The sequence below is a fragment of the Oncorhynchus mykiss genome, chromosome 8 (genome assembly GCF_057628025.1).
Source record: "Oncorhynchus mykiss isolate SJ-2025 chromosome 8, ASM5762802v1, whole genome shotgun sequence".
Taxonomy (NCBI): Eukaryota; Metazoa; Chordata; class Actinopteri; order Salmoniformes; family Salmonidae; genus Oncorhynchus; species Oncorhynchus mykiss.
In genome coordinates this window covers 55,532,466-55,551,011 of record NC_143029.1, presented here as the reverse complement: position 1 = coordinate 55,551,011, position 18,546 = coordinate 55,532,466, and the positions used below count along the sequence as shown (strand labels likewise).

General features: G+C 43.3%; 1 protein-coding gene across 2 annotated transcripts in view; it reads left to right on the top strand.

The window, feature by feature from the left end:
- Positions 1-3,246: 3,246 nt before the first annotated feature.
- LOC110530934 (small conductance calcium-activated potassium channel protein 2) overlaps positions 3,247-18,546 on the top strand; it is a 65,782-nt gene continuing 50,482 nt past the window's right edge. For both annotated transcript variants that reach the window (XM_036985675.2, XM_090181996.1), the window contains exon 1: positions 3,247-4,949. In XM_036985675.2, the coding sequence (XP_036841570.2) occupies positions 3,762-4,949 (1,188 nt within the window). In that variant the 5' untranslated portion in view covers positions 3,247-3,761. The remainder of the gene's footprint in view (positions 4,950-18,546) is intronic.

Below are 18,546 nucleotides of genomic sequence, written 5' to 3'. Positions count from 1 at the left end.
TCATTACATTTGGAATGCTTAGCAGGACAGGAAAAGGGTCTAATTCACACACCTATCAAGAGAACATCCCTGGTCATCCCTTCTGCCTCTGTTCTGGCGGACTCAAGAAACACATACTTTGTAAATGATGTCTGAGTGTTGGAGTGTGCCCCTGGCTATCCGTAAGACAATCAAAAAACAACAACATGGTGCCATCTGGTTTGCATTATATAAGGAATTTGAAATTATTTGTACTTTTAATAGTGAAGTATATTTTAGCAATTACATTTACTTTTGATACTTAAGTATATTTAAAACCAAATACTTTTAGACTTTTACTCAAGTAGTATTTTACTGGGCGACTTTCACTTTCACTTGAGTCATTTTCTGTTAAGGTATCTAGACTTTTACTCAAGTATGACAATTGGATACTTTTTCCACCACTGTGTGCGAAGTTGCTGGATATTGGCGGGAACTGGAACACGCTGTCTTATATGTCAATCCAGGGCATCCCAAACTTGTTCAATTGGTGACATGTCTGGTGAGCATGCAGGTCATGGAAGAACTAGGACATTTTCAGCTTCCGGGAATTGTGAACAGATCCTTGCGACACGGGGCAACACATTATCATGCTGAGACATGAGGTGACGGTGGCGGATGAACGGCACGATAATGGGCCTCAAGCTCATGAAACATGGGACCAACACTTTACATGTTGTGTTTCCATTTTGGTTCAGTGTATATACAACTTAATCTGTGATTACGGTCTTTTTATCTGCTTCCTGTGTTCGGTATAACTGCTTCCTGTGTTAGGTATAACTGCTTCCTGTGTTAGATATAACTGCTTCCTGTGTTAGGTATAACTGCTTCCCCATTGCCCGTGTTCTCTACACTACCATTTATGTGTCACTGAGCTTCCACGGTATTTCTTATGGGATGTCACCAAGGCTAGACACACAACAGGCTTCCTAATGCAAATAGTCAAGCTAAGAAGGATGGGTTCTGGTATGTGGGCTAAATCCAAGAGGAATTAAATAGGCATGCCAGTCTTTTTTTTTTTTTGCTAGAGAGAGAGGGTGGGAGGAGTGGAGTGTCTGTGTGAGTGAGTGAGTGTGCATGCGAGCGAGCGTGTGTGTTTTGGAATGCGCACTCTTGTGCTTGTGTGTGTCAACACTCGTGTTCGTGGACGTTTGTGTTTGTGTAAGAGTTGTAAAAGTTTGATTTAATTATTTACATGGCAGCAGTAACATTGCATCCCAAACGACCAAATGAAACTCCATCTTGCCAAGGAACCCACACAGGTCACAACGACCAATTACTTAATGAAAATGATCAGGTTTCTAATGTGATGCTGGCCAGGGCTACTCCAAATTCCTTCAGTTTTTCACAGGAGCTATAAAACAGAGTGTACCTAAGCCTTCCCCCCCAACTATTGACGAAAGGGTCTACATCTGCAGTCTGAGGCCCATCAAAACTCAAAATGGCTGAGCCAGCTTTGGAAAGTATTACTTATTAAGAAGTACTCCTAATGTATGAGGAACATGAGTTTGCTTCCTCTCTCTTGCCCACCCACTCTCTCCAGCTTCTACGCAAACTGTCAACATGTCATTTTTGAGTTTTATGACTTATGTCAGTTTTATAAAGTTAGGCCTATAGGCGATTGTCAGTTTTATTTTGAAATGTGTTTGTCCCCTTCGAAATGGATAGTTAACCACTACCCCCTTCCCTTTTTTGCCGTAAACACAGATCATCATTCACATATAATTTTGGGTTTCCCCCTCTCCTCCCTTTCCACCCTCCTTGGTCGCTGTCCTTCAGTTAGTTGCAGTGGAGGATTTAGGTATAGGCGACATGGGCAGCCGCCCATGGCGGGATCTTGCCCAGGATGGCACGGGGCGCCCACACGGAAAATAATAATAATAGTAATAACAAATAATAACATTTAAACAATTGAAAAACATATTCTGAATGGTGATATTTGCACAATCGGTTTTATATCGCTCATTTGCACGTCACGTTAACGACATCATGCCTTTCCCACTCAGAAGTACGAGATAGGGAGGGGGTGGGGCTAGGTTGACCTCAGGTCTCCCCACTGGAAGCCCGAGGTAGGGGGAGCGGGGGAATCTATCAAATAGCACACCTGTAACTTTGTACAGTACTAATGCAATCAGTAATGCAATTAGTAGTGTAATAATCAGGTTCTCTTCTTTATAATTGTGTTATTCTATTTGTGTATTTGTGTGATATAGGATGGTACTTATGTTTTTGTTCCCTTGGGGGTTCGCCCAGGGAACAAGCTAGAACCGCCACTGGTGAGTATTTTTGTCGCTCGCTCACCAGCTAGCTATCAATTCAATTTCAATTCAAGGGCTTTATTGGCATGGGAAACATGTGTTAACATTGCCAAAGCAAGTGAGGTAGACAACATACAAAGTGAAAATATAAAGTGAAAAACAACAAAAATTAACAGTAAACATTACACATACAGAGGTTTCAAAACAGTAAAGACATTACAAATGTCATATTATATATATATATACAGTGTTTTAACAATGTACAAATGGTTAAAGGACACAAGATAAAATAAATAAGCATAAATATGGGTTGTATTTACAATGGTGTGTGTTCTTCACTGGTTGCCCTTTTCTCGTGGCAACAGGTCACAAATCTTGCTGCTGTGATGGCACACTGTGGAATTTCACCCAGTAGATATGGGAGTTTTTCAAATTTGGATTTCTCTTTCAAATTTGGCTATCTCTTTCAGAAGCTTGGGCAGCGCTCTCCCCCTCTTTGCCCTTCCCCTCTCCCTCGCTCACGCCCTCGCTCTTTCCCTCCCTCGGATCTATCGGCAGGTTGTCTTAAAATGGCCTGCACAACAAATCCTACCATGTTGCCAGACAACCAAATGCTTTTATATCATTATGCTTTGTGTGTAACGCAATCCGACAGCAGCTACAGTGTTTTTACATAGGCCTTGTGAGCACCTCTTATGGTTGCACATTTTGTTGTGCTCAAAACCACTGTGCATGATATCATGCCGATTTTTTTTCTGCCTGGTAATCCAAAACCATGTCTACTCATGATGAAATATTAAACACTGACCTGCAAGTCTCAACGATAAGATAGGAGAGGGTTATCGACCATTATTAAAAACAATTTTATCGAATGGACTCTATGGACCAAGTATGTGAAGTCTTTTGAGATGTTGCATTACATTACTTTTTTAATTAGGCCTTTCAGTTGATGCTTATGATGAGTGGTTGGAAGTAGAGTTTTATAGAACCTTGTATTGTAGACCTATAGACCGAGTAGTGACACAACCGAGTAGGCTAAGCCTAGTTATGGTATAGCTCTCAGGGTAGACAGCTAAAGCAGATTCAGTTGGAGGAAAAGTGATCGCCCGATGACATGCATGGTGGTTGTGGCAACAGTGGATATTCGATAGTCAAGATCCAATGCGTTTATAAATTATTGGCCATATAGATCAAGCCTGCAAAGGATCTTAACACTTTCATCCCCATTTGGTTGTCGCATCAACTAAATCAGTTGCGCGCATTGTTGTCGTTGAGGCTCTATACACTAACATGTGTGCATATGTGGCTACCAATATTCTAACGAAGGCGGTGTTTTGGCCGTACGGTGACGTTTTAAGGCAGGTCCTGGTCAAACCTACCAATGAGACGAGTCGGCTCTATTCTGCTGGGACTGATCGCAATGAACGGGTGTCCGAGCTATACAAGGCAAAGGAGCATCCACAGTAAGACGCGGCTATTAAGGGGATGAGGCATCGATACGCGGGAGCTGTCTATCAGCACCAAATCCCCGACGAAGAGCGAGGCAGCGTGCAGAGCCAAGACCCAAACCCAGTCGCTCCAGTTTTCAGTCTGCCGCCCCCTCCTCCGTCTTTCAGAGAGCGTTCGACTACCACCTCGCACTACCTGAACCACCACCAACTGCCTTGTCTGAGCAAGCCCTCTCGAAGAGGTATCCATGCCTGTCAGCCGCAGCACGGCGACCCCCCGCCTCTAACAAGCTACGACATCGCCCAGCGACCTTCACACCGGGTCTGTGAACCCGCAGGGCAGCCAGCGCACCTACAGCAGAACCTTTGGGCCGCAGCCGGTTCCCATCCGCAGTCGGAGCAGCCTTTTTTTCAGAGCTGCCACTGCAATTTTTCCGAGGAGGCGAGCCTTTCTCACCAGCGCCAGCGCCAGCCCCTCACTCACCCGCCGCAGCCCTCCCCATCTTTGCCGCCGTCGTCCTCTCTGCTGTTTTTGCAGGAATCTAATCACGGGGATAATTTGCAAAGCAGTGACAATTATCAACAGGCGAGCAACGTGGAACGCTACCGGGGAGGTGGAGGAGGAGGGCACCGAGACCAGAAGCAGTTGTTGCAGCAACAGCAGCAGCAGCACAGCAGACTCCAACACAGGGACCCCTCCCCTGAAACAACCCGAGCAAACTCACAGAAGGGGCGCACTATAAATGTATGTGAGTCAATCGAGGCTAATCGGCGAGCATTCGAGTCCCAGACTCAGGACCTGCAACAGCTACAGCAACTCCCACAATTGCGAGCTCAACAACAGCTACTGGTGGGGAGCAGCTTCCCTGTCTACTACTGCGCCAACGGTTCAGGAGAGCTCTGTCGGAATAACCAGGCAACACTGCTGCAACAGCATCAGCAAGACGCACAGGGGCGTCCGCAGCACTGTGACCAAGACCGCAATAAGCCAGGGAGGACAAACCAAGCCAACCAGCCACAGCACCCCAACCAGCCACAGCACCCCAACCAGCCGCAGCATAATTGCCGCGACTCTCGTGTAAACTCACCAACGCAGCCGTACGGAGGGAGCTCGTCTGCGACTGGCAGTAGCAGCAAGAGCAGCCCTAACTACGGCTCCAGCTATCACCTGTGGCCCGAGAGCCCGCATAAGGGAGAAGAGAGGATACTCATCGATCATCATCAGGTACATTTCACATTTGCTGATGCACCATTGATACAAATAATTATAGGGTCTGATAAACCTGTAACCTGTAAATGGGCTATTATAACGTTAACATTACATGGCCACGCCTGTCACATGATTATTTGATATCGGCCTAACAGCGTTTCATGTGGGTTATTTGGATGGATGGATAGGTATGTGTTAGTGCATATTGTTTCACAGGTAACATTCGTAAGGGTCTATGTAACTGCAACTGCTTCTTCAAAAAACACGAATGTAACCTATGACACCCCCCCCCCCTCACGCACACACGCACGAACGCGCTCTCTCATTCTCACACTCACCCCCTCTTTCCTAGAATCTCACACACGCACGCACGCACGGACACACACACACCTGTTCCATGTTGCAATAACAGCGAGTCTTTTTTTGCGCGTTGAAAAATGTAAATCTCTTCTCTCGCAGCCAGAGATAACTGTCTGTTAAATCTTCACAGTAGGCGACTCTCTCCTGTTACACGTTTTGGCATAGTGCCACAGTTATGACAAAACATTTTGCTTTGAAGCACCTTACCGGAGTCCAGTTTTTCATTGGATCCTTTGTACTGCAACGTACAAACTAATGAACGGGTTGGATGCAAATACTGTGCAAAAGCCAACCCATGACATAATGGATATGTAGCCCAACAGTAAATAATAAATAAATGCTCAAATATGTTTTCATCCGAGATTGTGGTATTTTAAGTGATATCATTTTTAAAATGTAATCTCTGCTAATAAATCCTTTAAAAAAATGTACCTCTTGAATTTATATTGCTGTTACATTAAACTATATGCATTTCCATATTATGCATACACCCTGGCTCATCATAAAATAACCATAGCAAAACTGAATATAACAATGCTTGAATTCCCTATTTTATACATATGCATTAAATGCTTGTCTAGTCCCTAGTCCATCAGACGTGAACAACTACTACACGTTTTCTGATACACTCGCAGCTTTCTGGTTCTACTTTATTGACTTGCCCTTAACGAGTCTGCTCCCCCTGTTTGAAATCCCTTAAACAAAACAATTGTGACAGCGCGAGACTGATACAGTGTATACCATCACAGTATCCTGCAACACCCCCCCCCCCCCCCCATCTCACTAGCTGCTCCATATTGACAGCACTGTGATATTGTGTCCAGCTTCAATAACATGTGTATGTGCAAATGTAACTTGCTGACCCCATTGTGAGTCTCGTGTAAGTACTCTTGAACCCCTGCCACTTATTGATAGCGACCCCCCCACCCCCCCACCCCCACAAGTGAGTGGCTCCGGCTGCAGACTGGCTCCGGTTGCCAGCCTATATACCTCTAAAAGGGAAGATGGGGTCGCGCGTGTCATCGGCAGGATGGATGGAGAGACGAAGGGGAAAGCTATTACACTAAAGCCTTTGTACCGCTGGTGCCAAACTGGAGTGGCACACGGTCATAATCACCCTATGTGAGCCATAGGAGGTCAGTAGGGTATACGTCACCGTGCCACTGCCACCAACCTGATGCCATATGACATGACATAATGCTTGGATTTACATTACGGCTGTGCTGCTGTCTTTGCACCTTCGTTGGCTTTTGCCTTTTTTGGCTCGGGGGTTTTTAGAGAGAGTTTTTTTTTATCTCAAAGGAATATGTTCTTTTCCAAAATTGCATAGGCTCGGCAAGACTAGTTTTTTTCTAAGAGTTGTCTTTTCATGGCTACCGCTATTAGGGCAGCATGTATTCAGGCTACACGACTAGACTTCGGTAATTGCGATTGTGTGACCCACGAGCCTGCAATGTCGAACAGATCCCCTGCTTTGCTATGATTAGCGATGCTGTTCAAGGCTCCATCCGTTGCCAGAGGAAACAACATTTGTTGATCTGACTCTCTCAATCAGTTCTCACCAGGCCTGTTCTACAAGGCACTTTGTTTTAGCTCGATTGGGCGTGCAGTGTTGTGCATGTTTCCACTGGCTACCTTCCCATCCTCAGGCCCAGGGCAGCCAACACCTTGTAAGTAAACACACACCAATGAAGAAATGTCCCCCTCATTCATTACGGGGGTGGAACCCAGCCATATCCTGTATGCTGGGAGTGAATGGCCCGATCTCTGATAACACATTCACATTGAATTAGGGGGGGTCTGCATTTAAGTGCTGCTACTCCACACTTGGTAACTGAAATAGATTTATGTTTCTATGTTTGTTGCTATGGTGAGGAAAACCTGACATTGTATAGCTGGGCCTCTCTAAAGACATTGCCTACGTACAGAGAATGAAGGGAAGAAATGCCCTCCAAGGTTTTACATACATTGTACACGCACACACACGCACGCACCCACACACAGGACAGCTGCTACGGTTCTTCTAATAGGTGATGGCGTCCTATCCTCTCCACGTGCTCAGTTCACATGACTTTCTTGTGTTTTATCTGAGGGGGGGGGGGGGGGGGGGGGTTCCTCAGTAGCCCAGAGCAACGCTGCCGTAGACCACCATCGCTCTACATGCCAGGTGTTTTTTCTCCGGTCACCCAAGTGCAATTTGTCGCCTGTATTAGACCTCTGCTGCGCTCCCATTTTAATGCACGCTGTAACATGCCATAATTGTTGGGGTTTGTCACTCTGCCCAGATGCCGCTTTGCTCGATAAATGACCCAGGTTCCTTCATATGGTAATTTTTGCGCGATAGTGGCCAAGTTGTGTCAGCCATATAATGTATCACAGCCATGCATGTGGTTGGTGGCTAATTATGTTATTGATCTTGCCTTGGGTTATGGCATGATCAGAGGACAGGAACCTGGAGAGTATGAATAATGTCACTGTAATTTGATATTGATCATTCATCATGATATGGAGTCTGGAAAGACTTGTGATATGCTCCAATTGTAATCAGTGTGATGTGTTTCATTACATCTGCTAGAATATCATGTTCAGTGTTTCTGGCGCCATCGCGGAACCGTACCAGTTGGCAGGTGTTACTGAATAAGTACTGTAACGCTATTATAGTTCATATTACAGCAAATTGCAATTCACTGTGAGAATGAATGAGATCGCCTTTACAGCAGAGATAGTGTGCTGTACATCTTACACTAAATCAACTCATGGTTCCCTGACTACACTATAATATGCACGTCTGAAAGCATCTCTCACCACTGTGATTTACCGTTTAACCCAGTTAGCGCATGTGTACTGTAGCTTTTTTCCCCCCCCATTGTGCGGATACCCAGACACTCACTGTATTTGACCCGTTTGGTTTGAAGTCTTAACCCCGGGCTAAGGTCCTGGTGCCCTAAGGTTTGGATTTGACTGGAGAGACTGCACCACTTAATTCTCTCTCGCATCAAACATATCACCGTTTCTGTAAACCTCACAAAAAACCCTTGGACAGATGAATAAATATTCTGTGTAAAACAGAAGGCGCCATTGAGCGGAAAGAGGACTTCTCACGCTCAGAAACTGCCTTGAACCACTTTTTATTATTATTATTTTTTTTTTTACAAAGAACATGAATATGAATGTGTTGACTTTTCCATAGAGATGTGTGCCAGTAGGAGGGTGTCCAGTCTGTGTGGCATATTTGAACACTTTCACACTGAAATATGTATTAGCTGGTTCTGCCATAGAGCTAAGGACTTAGCTATTATAGAGAATGGATGTTGTGTGGCATTTATTTGAATTTATAGAATGCAAATGATAATTATTCATCATGAAAACAATATTTGCGTGCGTGTATTTGTGTAGCTGTCATAGAACAAACGTACAATGCATGCCATTGTAATGAGTACCAGTAGGGGAATCGTTGTTTGCGTAGTGTTTAAATTATTGTCCTTATTTGCACGTCATTTGAATGGGACTCAGTTGATCGACGGTCTCAGTCGAATGAAGCACTGCAGTACAGTATGTGCTCTCTCACTGCAATAGTGCCTAACAGTATCTGTTTAGGAGAGCTCTCACTAGATATTGTGCGTGTGTGTGTGTGTGCGCGCATGTGTGTGTGTGTGTGTGTGTGCATGATAGAGAAAGACAAATACTGAGAGAGAGTGTGTGTGTACTTGTGAGTGAGTGGGAGGGAGAGTTGTTAGTATACCATTGTCATCTCCATGCCACAATCTTTCCTTAAAAGGCGTAAAGGGCATACAAACTCTGTTGAAACACCAGTTTTCTCCACAAAGACGTTGTGACGCGTTTCATTTGTCTTTGGGGAGATTCTCCCCTCCGAGTCCTAACAACAGCCTCCGTATGCAACTCGGTTCACGTTTTCACAAGAAGGAGGGATTTTCGACACGATTTCTCATGATGGTGGTAATAGCTATGTGGTTTGATGTGTTGTTTTTAGTGTGAACACACACACACACACACACACACACACACACACACACACACACACACACACACACACACACACACACACACAGCTATGTAGTTTGATCTGTTCTTGTGAACACACACGGTGATGCTCATCGCTGTGTGGTTCAGTATATTATTATTGTGAACAGTGTGGCTATAGACCTTTCCATCTCTAATATCTTGTTGTCTTGTGCGACACTAAGTATAGTCTACATGAGAAGAATAAGGAACCCCCCTCACTGTGTTTCTATAGCGAAAGTCCCCGTTGTGGTTTCACCCTGTGGCTCCGTGGTACATACAGCTGCACAGCCCTTCATTAGGGTCGTCTGATTGTTAACCCCTTAATGGACTCTGTCCCGGCTCCTTTGGTCACCTCACTAGCTCCTTTTTATTCAAACCTTTCATGACCAGTTCCGGGGAGAGTCCATTTTCTAACTGCCTTTTCTCTCTCTCTCTCTCTCTCTCTCTCTCTCTCTCTCTCTCTCTCTCTCTCTCTCTCTCTCTCTCTCTCTCTCTCTCTCTCTCTCTCTCTCTCTCTCTCTCTCTCTCTCTCTCTCTCTGCAGCCATCTATTTTCTCTTCTCAAGTAAAAAAACCTTTTTAAATAGAATCAATTTACACTAAAGGACCCCGAGGGCATTAAAAACCGCAGCACTTAATTTTACAAAAAAAAAACACACAAAAAAAAAAACACATCATAGAAGCAAACTGTATCTGAGGGCTGTGACCACAATTCCCAGGACTTTTATCTCGTCGGACTTAATAGCCGGGCATGGGAAGAATCCTGTTGAGCATATAGGGATATAGCCGCATGTATTATACGTGGGCCTCCCAACCATACAACAACCTCAAAACAACAGCGGGTTGAGCGAGTAGTACAGTATGTTAGTGAACTGACTGTAAGTGTCTGGGCGAAGGGTTGGGGGGGGGGGGCAGGTGAATACAAATGTGCCGCTATTCCAAATGGCTTCTCTTTCATTTAGCAGAAAAAGAGGGTTATAAAGCAGATAGGGAAATTCAATTAGTTTCTACTGGGTGCTGCCGGAGTCAGAGCCATGTTACGTGACATATGGTCAGGGCTGTCTCTTAGACTAGGCCTTGGAGGACAGATATCGTGTTTCAACTTGCGCGTTTCTGTAATTTTCCTTCTGGACTCGGAGGCATTGCGGCCGTTGTCTGAGTAGGGTCCAGATGCACCATGGAGGGGATTGCAGTTGCAGATGGAAAAAGGTTTGCAGCTGTCTTTTTCCCAAGAAAATTGAACATAGAATGTGTAAAAAAAAGTCAAACAAATGTTATGTGAAGGAATAAGGCATTAAAGGGACACTTTGGGATTTTGGCACTGAGGCCCTTCATCTACTTCCACCCGGGTCAGATGAACTGTGTCCAGTATGAAGGAAGTAAGAGTTAAATTTGTGAGCTAATGCTAATTAGCATTAGCGCAATGCACTATTGCTAGTTAGGAATTTTCTTAAAACTGGATGCAGAGACATAACAATGGTATCCACGAGTTCATCTGACTGGGGAAGTAGATAAAGGACCTCATTTGCCAACATCCTGAAGTATCCCTTTAAGGTAAAACATACCACAAAAACAGGTGCGAAACGCTAAGTACGACCTGGGTATTATCTCCATGTTAATGCATTGCTCTTTGAAACGGAGAGTTTCCATGATACTTTTCTCTCTTCTCAGAACCATGGAGAGAACTCTCTCTGTCTCTCTCTCGCTTGGCTGAAACTCTGTCGTCTTGTCCTCCTCACATCATCAATCTAAGGCTGGATGGATCCACAGAGTTCTCGAGTCAATCTTGACTGAGTTTGTTATGGTATTGATCCATCCTATGCTATAGGTTGTGCTGCACTCTCCCTTGGTATTGATGTCTCTGCCTTGGGAGAGAAAGAAACGGCCTTTGTCGGGAATTTAGTGGAGGCTCGTTCCAAAAATGACTTACATCCTTCAAAATGAACTCTGAAGTTGGATTGTTATGCATTGCCATTGCATTCCGAGACAGTAAATTTGGCGCCGTGAGACAAAGTTGTGCGATTGCACCAATGAAGGATATTGCCTGTTGTAATAATCTCAGAGTAGAATTTATGACTGTTTGTCCCTATGATGTCAAATAGTCACGAGGGCTGCGTAATAGGATGATGTAGTTTACTGGGTCGGCAAGTGTTTGTATGTGTAGAAGCAGAGGGGCCTTTACTGGTATGTAGTGTGTGTTTGTGTGTGTGTGTGTGTGTGTGTGTGTGTACATGTGTGTGCGAGTGTGTGTGCTTATGTGCATGTGTGTGCCTGAATGTCTTTATTCTAAAATGTGTGTACCGCCAAAACAGACGGGGACACAGGGAGAGACTGTCAGGATGAAGGTGGCTGTGTGTGCATATGTGTGCATATCGACAATGTCTCAGAGTCTCATGTCAGAATTAGACGGTCGTTCATGTTTCTGAAATGTCAAATTGCTCAGTTGTTCTAAACGTCAAAGTGTTTAAGGTTAAGTTTAGGCATTAACTCATAATTTTAGGGTTAGGATTAAGTTCAGGCATAGTCTCTTAATACCTATAAAAAACAAATCTCTATCGCTGAATTCGAACATGCATCTGGCCCTTTGGAACCAGAGGCAGATGCTTATACTTATGCCCATCTTCCATTCCTGTCCACAACATCCTTTCAAAACCAAAGCCTACTTGAAGGTAACAGCACTCACCATTGACCCTAGTAGCCGGTTTCCACGTAATTTCCCGATGCCCGTTGAATACTGACTTGTATCACAGGTTACCTGCCTGTGTGTATTGGTAGGATATTCCACCTAATCTAGATTTTACAGTGCCTTGCGAAAGTATTCGGCCCCCTTGAACTTTGCGACCTTTTGCCACATTTCAGGCTTCAAACATAAAGATATAAAACAGTATTTTTTTGTGAAGAATCAACAACAAGTGGGACACAATCATGAAGTGGAACGACATTTATTGGATATTTCAAACTTTTTTAACAAATCAAAAACTGAAAAATTGGGCGTGCAAAATTATTCAGCCCCCTTAAGTTAATACTTTGTAGCACCACCTTTTGCTGCGATTACAACTGTAAGTCGCTTGGGGTATGTCTCTATCAGTTTTGCACATCGAGAGACTGAAATGTTTTCCCATTCCTCCTTGCAAAACAGCTCGAGCTCAGTGAGGTTGGATGGAGAGCATTTGTGAACAGCAGTTTTCAGTTCTTTCCACATATTCTCGATTGGATTCAGGTCTGGACTTTGACTTGGCCATTCTAACACCTGGATATGTTTTTTAGTATTGAACCATTCCATTGTAGATTTTGCTTTATGTTTTGGATCATTGTCTTGTTGGAAGACAAATCTCCGTCCCAGTCTCAGGTCTTTTGCAGACTCCATCAGGTTTTCTTCCAGAATGGTCCTGTATTTGGCTCCATCCATCTTCCCATCAATTTTAACCATCTTCCCTGTCCCTGCTGAAGAAAAGCAGGCCCAAACCATGATGCTGCCACCATCATGTTTGACAGTGGGGATGGTGTGTTCAGGGTGATGAGCTGTGTTGCTTTTACGCCAAACATAACGTTTTGCATTGTTGCCAAAAAGTTTAATTTTGGTTTCATCTGACCAGAGCACCTTCTTCCACATGTTTGGTGTGTCTCCCAGGTGGCTTGTGGCAAACTTTAAACGACACTTTTTATGGATATCTTTAAGAAATGGCTTTCTTCTTGCCACTCTTCCATAAAGGCCAGATTTGTGCAATATACGACTGATTGTTGTCCTATGGACAGAGTCTCCCACCTCAGCTGTAGAACTCTGCAGTTCATCCAGAGTGATCATGGGCCTCTTGGCTGCATCTCTGATCAGTCTTCTCCTTGTATGAGCTGAAAGTTTAGAGGGACGGCCAGGTCTTGGTAGATTTGCAGTGGTCTGATACTCCTTCAATTTCAATATTATCGCTTGCACAGTGTTCCTTGGGATGTTTAAAGCTTGGGAAATCTTTTTGTATCCAAATCCGGCTTTAAACTTCTTCACAACAGTATCTCGGACCTGCCTAGTGTGTTCCTTGTTCTTCATGATGCTCTCTGCGCTTTTAACGGACCTCTGAGACTATCACAGTGCAGGTGCATTTATACGGAGACTTGATTACACACAGGTGGATTGTATTTATCATCATTAGTCATTTAGGTCAACATTGGATCATTCAGAGATCCTCACTGAACTTCTGGAGAGAGTTTTGCTGCACTGAAAGTAAAGGGGCTGAATAATTTTGCACGCCCAATTTTTCAGTTTTTGATTTGTTAAAAAAGTTTGAAATATCCAATAAATGTCGTTCCACTTCATGATTGTGTCCCACTTGTTGTTGATTCTTCACAACAAAATACAGTTTTATATCTTTATGTTTGAAGCCTGAAATGTGGCAAAAGGTCGCAAAGTTCAAGGGGGCCGAATACTTTCGCAAGGCACTGTATCTATATCAATCAAGCAATTACACGGTAATTGGAGTCTATGGAGGGGAATGGGCAAATAGCACAGATTAGCAAAGGCAAAGAGGAACGTGCTAGAAAGGATAAGCAGAGCATTAAAATGCTGGCCCCATGCCATTTACATATTCAACAGCAAGGCTAAATTAGATGAGGATTGGGGTCACACATCAATCTTTAGTTTAGTGAGAAAAGCCATGATTTGTTTTTGTCACATTCTGTCACGTTCCAATTCCAAATTCTGAGAGGACCTAGAAAAATTCTGCAAGCCAGTCCAGAGCTGTGAAGCATTACACTGTACAACTATTCCCTGTACATCTACAGCATTATACTGGCCGCTGAGTTGCCAGCTAAATACTGTACTTTTGATTTACAGTAGGGATGCTGTAATATGTTTTACAATAAGAAAAACCGTACTATATTATACAATGCATCATTATACTGTAAATGAGCCTACAGCAACACAGCTGTATTATATTTTTAACGCGCAATAATTAAAACAAAATTAAAACAGTTAAGCAACTATAAAATTGTTGTTGCATAAGTATTCACCCCCTTTGCAAAGACACGCCTAAATTAGTTCACGAATACAATTTGTCTTAACAAATCACATAATAAGTTACACGGACTCACTGTGTGAAATAATAGGGGTTGACATTATTTTTGAATGACTACCCCTTCCTCTGTCCCCTACACATACAACATCTGTAAGGTCCCTCAGTTAAGTATTGAATTTCAAGTCCAAAGCCTTCCAAAGAAGGGCAGTGATTGGTAGATGGTTATTAGTAACAAATCAGACATTGAATATCTCTTTAATCATGGTCAAGTTAATAACTATGGTATTGAATTGAGCTGCAGGACAGGAAGGAAACTGCTCAGGGATGTCACCATGAGGCCATTGGTGATTTTAAAACAGATACAGCGTTCAATGGCTGTGATGGGAGTAAACTCAGGCTGGATCAACAACATTGTAGTGAATCCACAATAATGACCTAAATGACAGAGTGAAAAGAAGAATACAAATATACAGAATTAAAAATGTGCTTTACGCCACACACCTACAAATATCACCAGGTGATGGGATTGCACCCCTCTCCAGCATGGCCACATGGTGAGTAGGCTGTCTGCAAATATTATTTTCAAAGTGAATGAATGAGCAAATGAAAGATAGCCAGCTATATGTTAACTTCTTTAAAGTCCAAAATAATTCACCCAAATTGACCAAAACGTTCACCCCATAGAGATACATAGAGGTCTCATCTATGTATCTGTGCCATTGTGGCGACTGTGACAGCACGGGCAGTACCTTTGAGGCTATCTCCATTTTAAAGTTGCATACACCATGCTCTACCAACTGAGCTAAAGAGGACCACCATGTGGATAGCGGACAAGTGCACACACAAATGTAGAGTGTTGAGATGCATAGCCAGCAGGGGAGCTCCAACCCTCCAAGAGGCCAAACATTATTTTGACAAAATCTAGACATCTATAATGTGCTATACTGTACTGTTCTCTACTGTACTATACTGTACTCTACTGAAGTGGTTCCCAACCTTTAATGTACCCTTTGATAGGCAAAAAAATGCTGCAGCACACCTACAATTAATTTATTTAGTTGTAATGACCTCCATCTCATCTGATCCATATTGCAAATCATCTATTTTCTGTGACAATTTTTTTCAAATAGATGAAATAGGCTATATTTGAACTAATTTCATTTTTACTCGTTATGACTAATTTCCCGCAACCTGCGCCAGCTCCTGTAAAATAGTTACTGAGTTTTGAATGGTTTGAGCAGTTTTCTGCATCGTAAAGGTGCAACCACAGAAACAAAGCCATGCCCCATTTGTTTCTATGGCAGAGGCTGTGGTACAGCTAAGCCTAAGCCGTACTAATGATTCTCACAGTCAAAGTAAAATTATATAAATGACTTGCTTGTGATGCGCGCCCCTCAAATGATACACATTTAACAACAGCCTGAGCGCACTGGACTTGAAGCAACGACACAGATGTAGCCTAACCATGTGCCGTTCAATTTATTATCCGAATGGCACTGGTGCACTCCACAGGTCACGTTTATAAGTGAGTGAATGTTAGGAAAAGTGTGCTGTTTAGTAACCACTGCTGTTGTGCTGTGTTATACTGTACTGGATTGTTGCTTTGAGGTGCTTTACTGTCCTCTACTGTTCTCTGTCTTTAACTTGTCATGGTCTCAACTCACTGGGTCTGTGTCTGGATCTTGGGGCCATTGTCCTGATATAAATCTTGGCTCCTGGATGTTACCTTAGTCTGTGGCTTACAAAGCATAGGTAACCTAATTTGAAGAGGATAATGCTCTATGATAACTGGCTAATCACTCCCAACACATTGGAATCCCTAGCCAGTTGACTACTTTTAAATGGTGGAAGCCCTCAGTGGTAATGTCTATACTAAAATTTAACTCGGCAAGTCAGTTAAGAACAAATTGTTATTTAGATTGATGGCCTACCCCGGACAATGCTGGGCCTTTGTGCCCCACCCTATGGGCCTCCCGATCACATCCGGATGTGATACAGCCTGGATTTGAAACCAGGGACTATAGTGACGCCTCTTGCACTGAGACGCAGTACCTTAGACCGCTGCACCACTCGGGAGCCCATTATACCGATCTAGAGTCCTCCATTTATCTCTATGATTGACACTTGACACTGCAACACCTAGATAAACATCTAGCAATATAATGAATTCGATGTATAAGTCATTCAATAAATCAACAAGTTTCAGATTCATACAATCAACATTGAATATTTTACAGAGAACAATAGATTTGATGTTTCTCTAAATTAATTTGAAAAGTTTTGAAAAGCAGGTATAAAGAATTGTTTTAACTATTTATTTAATGTGGTAAGCATTCCTGAAATGAATCTGTTCATCGAAGGTTAATCAAAATGATCACTAATTGAGTGGGGTGGTGAGGAATTTGGATATTTAAATATCAAAACATAGACCTTACAGTGAAATGCTTACTTACAAGCCCTTAACCAACAATGCAGTTTTAAGAAAATACCCCCCCAAAAAGTTATAAAAGTAACAAATAATTAAAGAGTAGCAGTAAAATAACAATAGCGTGGCTATATACAGGGGGTACCGGTACAGAGTCAATTTGCGGGGGCACCGGTTAGTCGAGGTAATTGAGGTATTATGTACATCTTTCTCTCAATCCTGACTATCCTCCCTGTCCCTGCCGCTGAAAAACATCCACACAGCATGATGCTGCCACCACCATGATTCACCGTAGGGATGGTGCCAGTTTTCCTCCAGACATGATGCTTAGCTTCAGGACAAAGAGTTCAATCTTGGTTTCAACAGACCAGATAATCTTGTTTCTCATGGTCTGAGAGTCCTTTAGGTGCCTTTTGGCAAATTCCAAGCGGGCTGTCATGTGCCTTTCACTGAGGAGTGGCTTCCGTCTGGCCACTCTACCATAAAGGCCTGATTGGTGGAATGCTGCAAAGATGGTTGTCCTTCTGGAAGGTTCTCCTATCTCCACAGAGGAATTCTGGAGCTCTGTCAGAGTAACAATCTGGTTTTTGTTCACCTCTCTGACCAAGGCCCTTTTAACCCCGATTGCTCAGTTTGGCTGGGCAGCCAGCTCTAGGAAGAGTCTTGGTGGTTACAAACTTCTTCCATTTAAGAATGATGGAGGCTACTGTGTTCTTGGGGACCTTCAATGCTGCAGATCTGTTTTGGTACCCTTCCCCTCTACACAATCCTGTCTCAGCGCTCTAAGGACAATTCCTTCGACCTCATGACATGTATTTTTTTCTGACATGCTCTGTCAACTGTAGTACTTTATATACAGGTGTGTGCCTTTCCAAATCATGTCCAATCAATTGAATTTACCACAGGTGGACTCCAATCAAGTTGTAGAAACATCTCAAGGATGATCAATGGAAACAGGATGCACCCAAGCTCATTTTCAAGTCTCATAGCAAAGGGTCTGAATAGTTATGTAAATGTGATATTTAAGTTTATTTGTATTTTTATGCATTTGTAAAATTGTCTAAAAAACAGTTTTTGCTTTGTCATTATGGGGTATTGTTTGGAGGATATATTGGCATGGGTGTTGTTAGGCCCGAGACAAAATATTCAACAATACCACAACATTGTTGAATACTCATTTCCGATTGGTCAGAAGGGCATTCTAGAATGGACATTAAAACCAGATAACGGGACAGTTGGAAAAGATATTGGGACTCGGCTCCACCTCATCTCGCTGGGTCGTCCATTATTTCCAAGGTAATGTACAGAACGTCAACGTTTATCCCTTACATGTCAGGGCGTGGTTGGACCTGCAAATTGTATTGTTAGGGGATTTGAAGGACCACAGCCACAATCACTGTGCTCTTAGGTACATTTTTACAATTTGGGGGGCAATTTCAGCAGAAATGTTGCAGATGGGGAGGTTCAAGTCCCTAATGACACACCATGGTATAATAGAGGGATGTTTTGCAGATGGAAATGGTAGAATGATAATTTCCTGGGAAAGATGGGCTGATCTGTGGCTGTCTGAACGTTGGAATTAATGTGTGTGGGAATAAATACATGCACAGTATCAATGTTTGAAGTCCTCCAATCAGGGGTGAGGGTGGGAATGTGATTATTGTATATTTTGTGTTTAATTTTTTCTGTTTTGGTTTTATGCTGTGAGCGGTGTGTGTGCTGGCGCGCTCGCTTCCACGCCCGCCCATGCATCTGCCGGGGATTAGTCCTTCCCACCCTTGGAAAATTCCTTTGGGCTG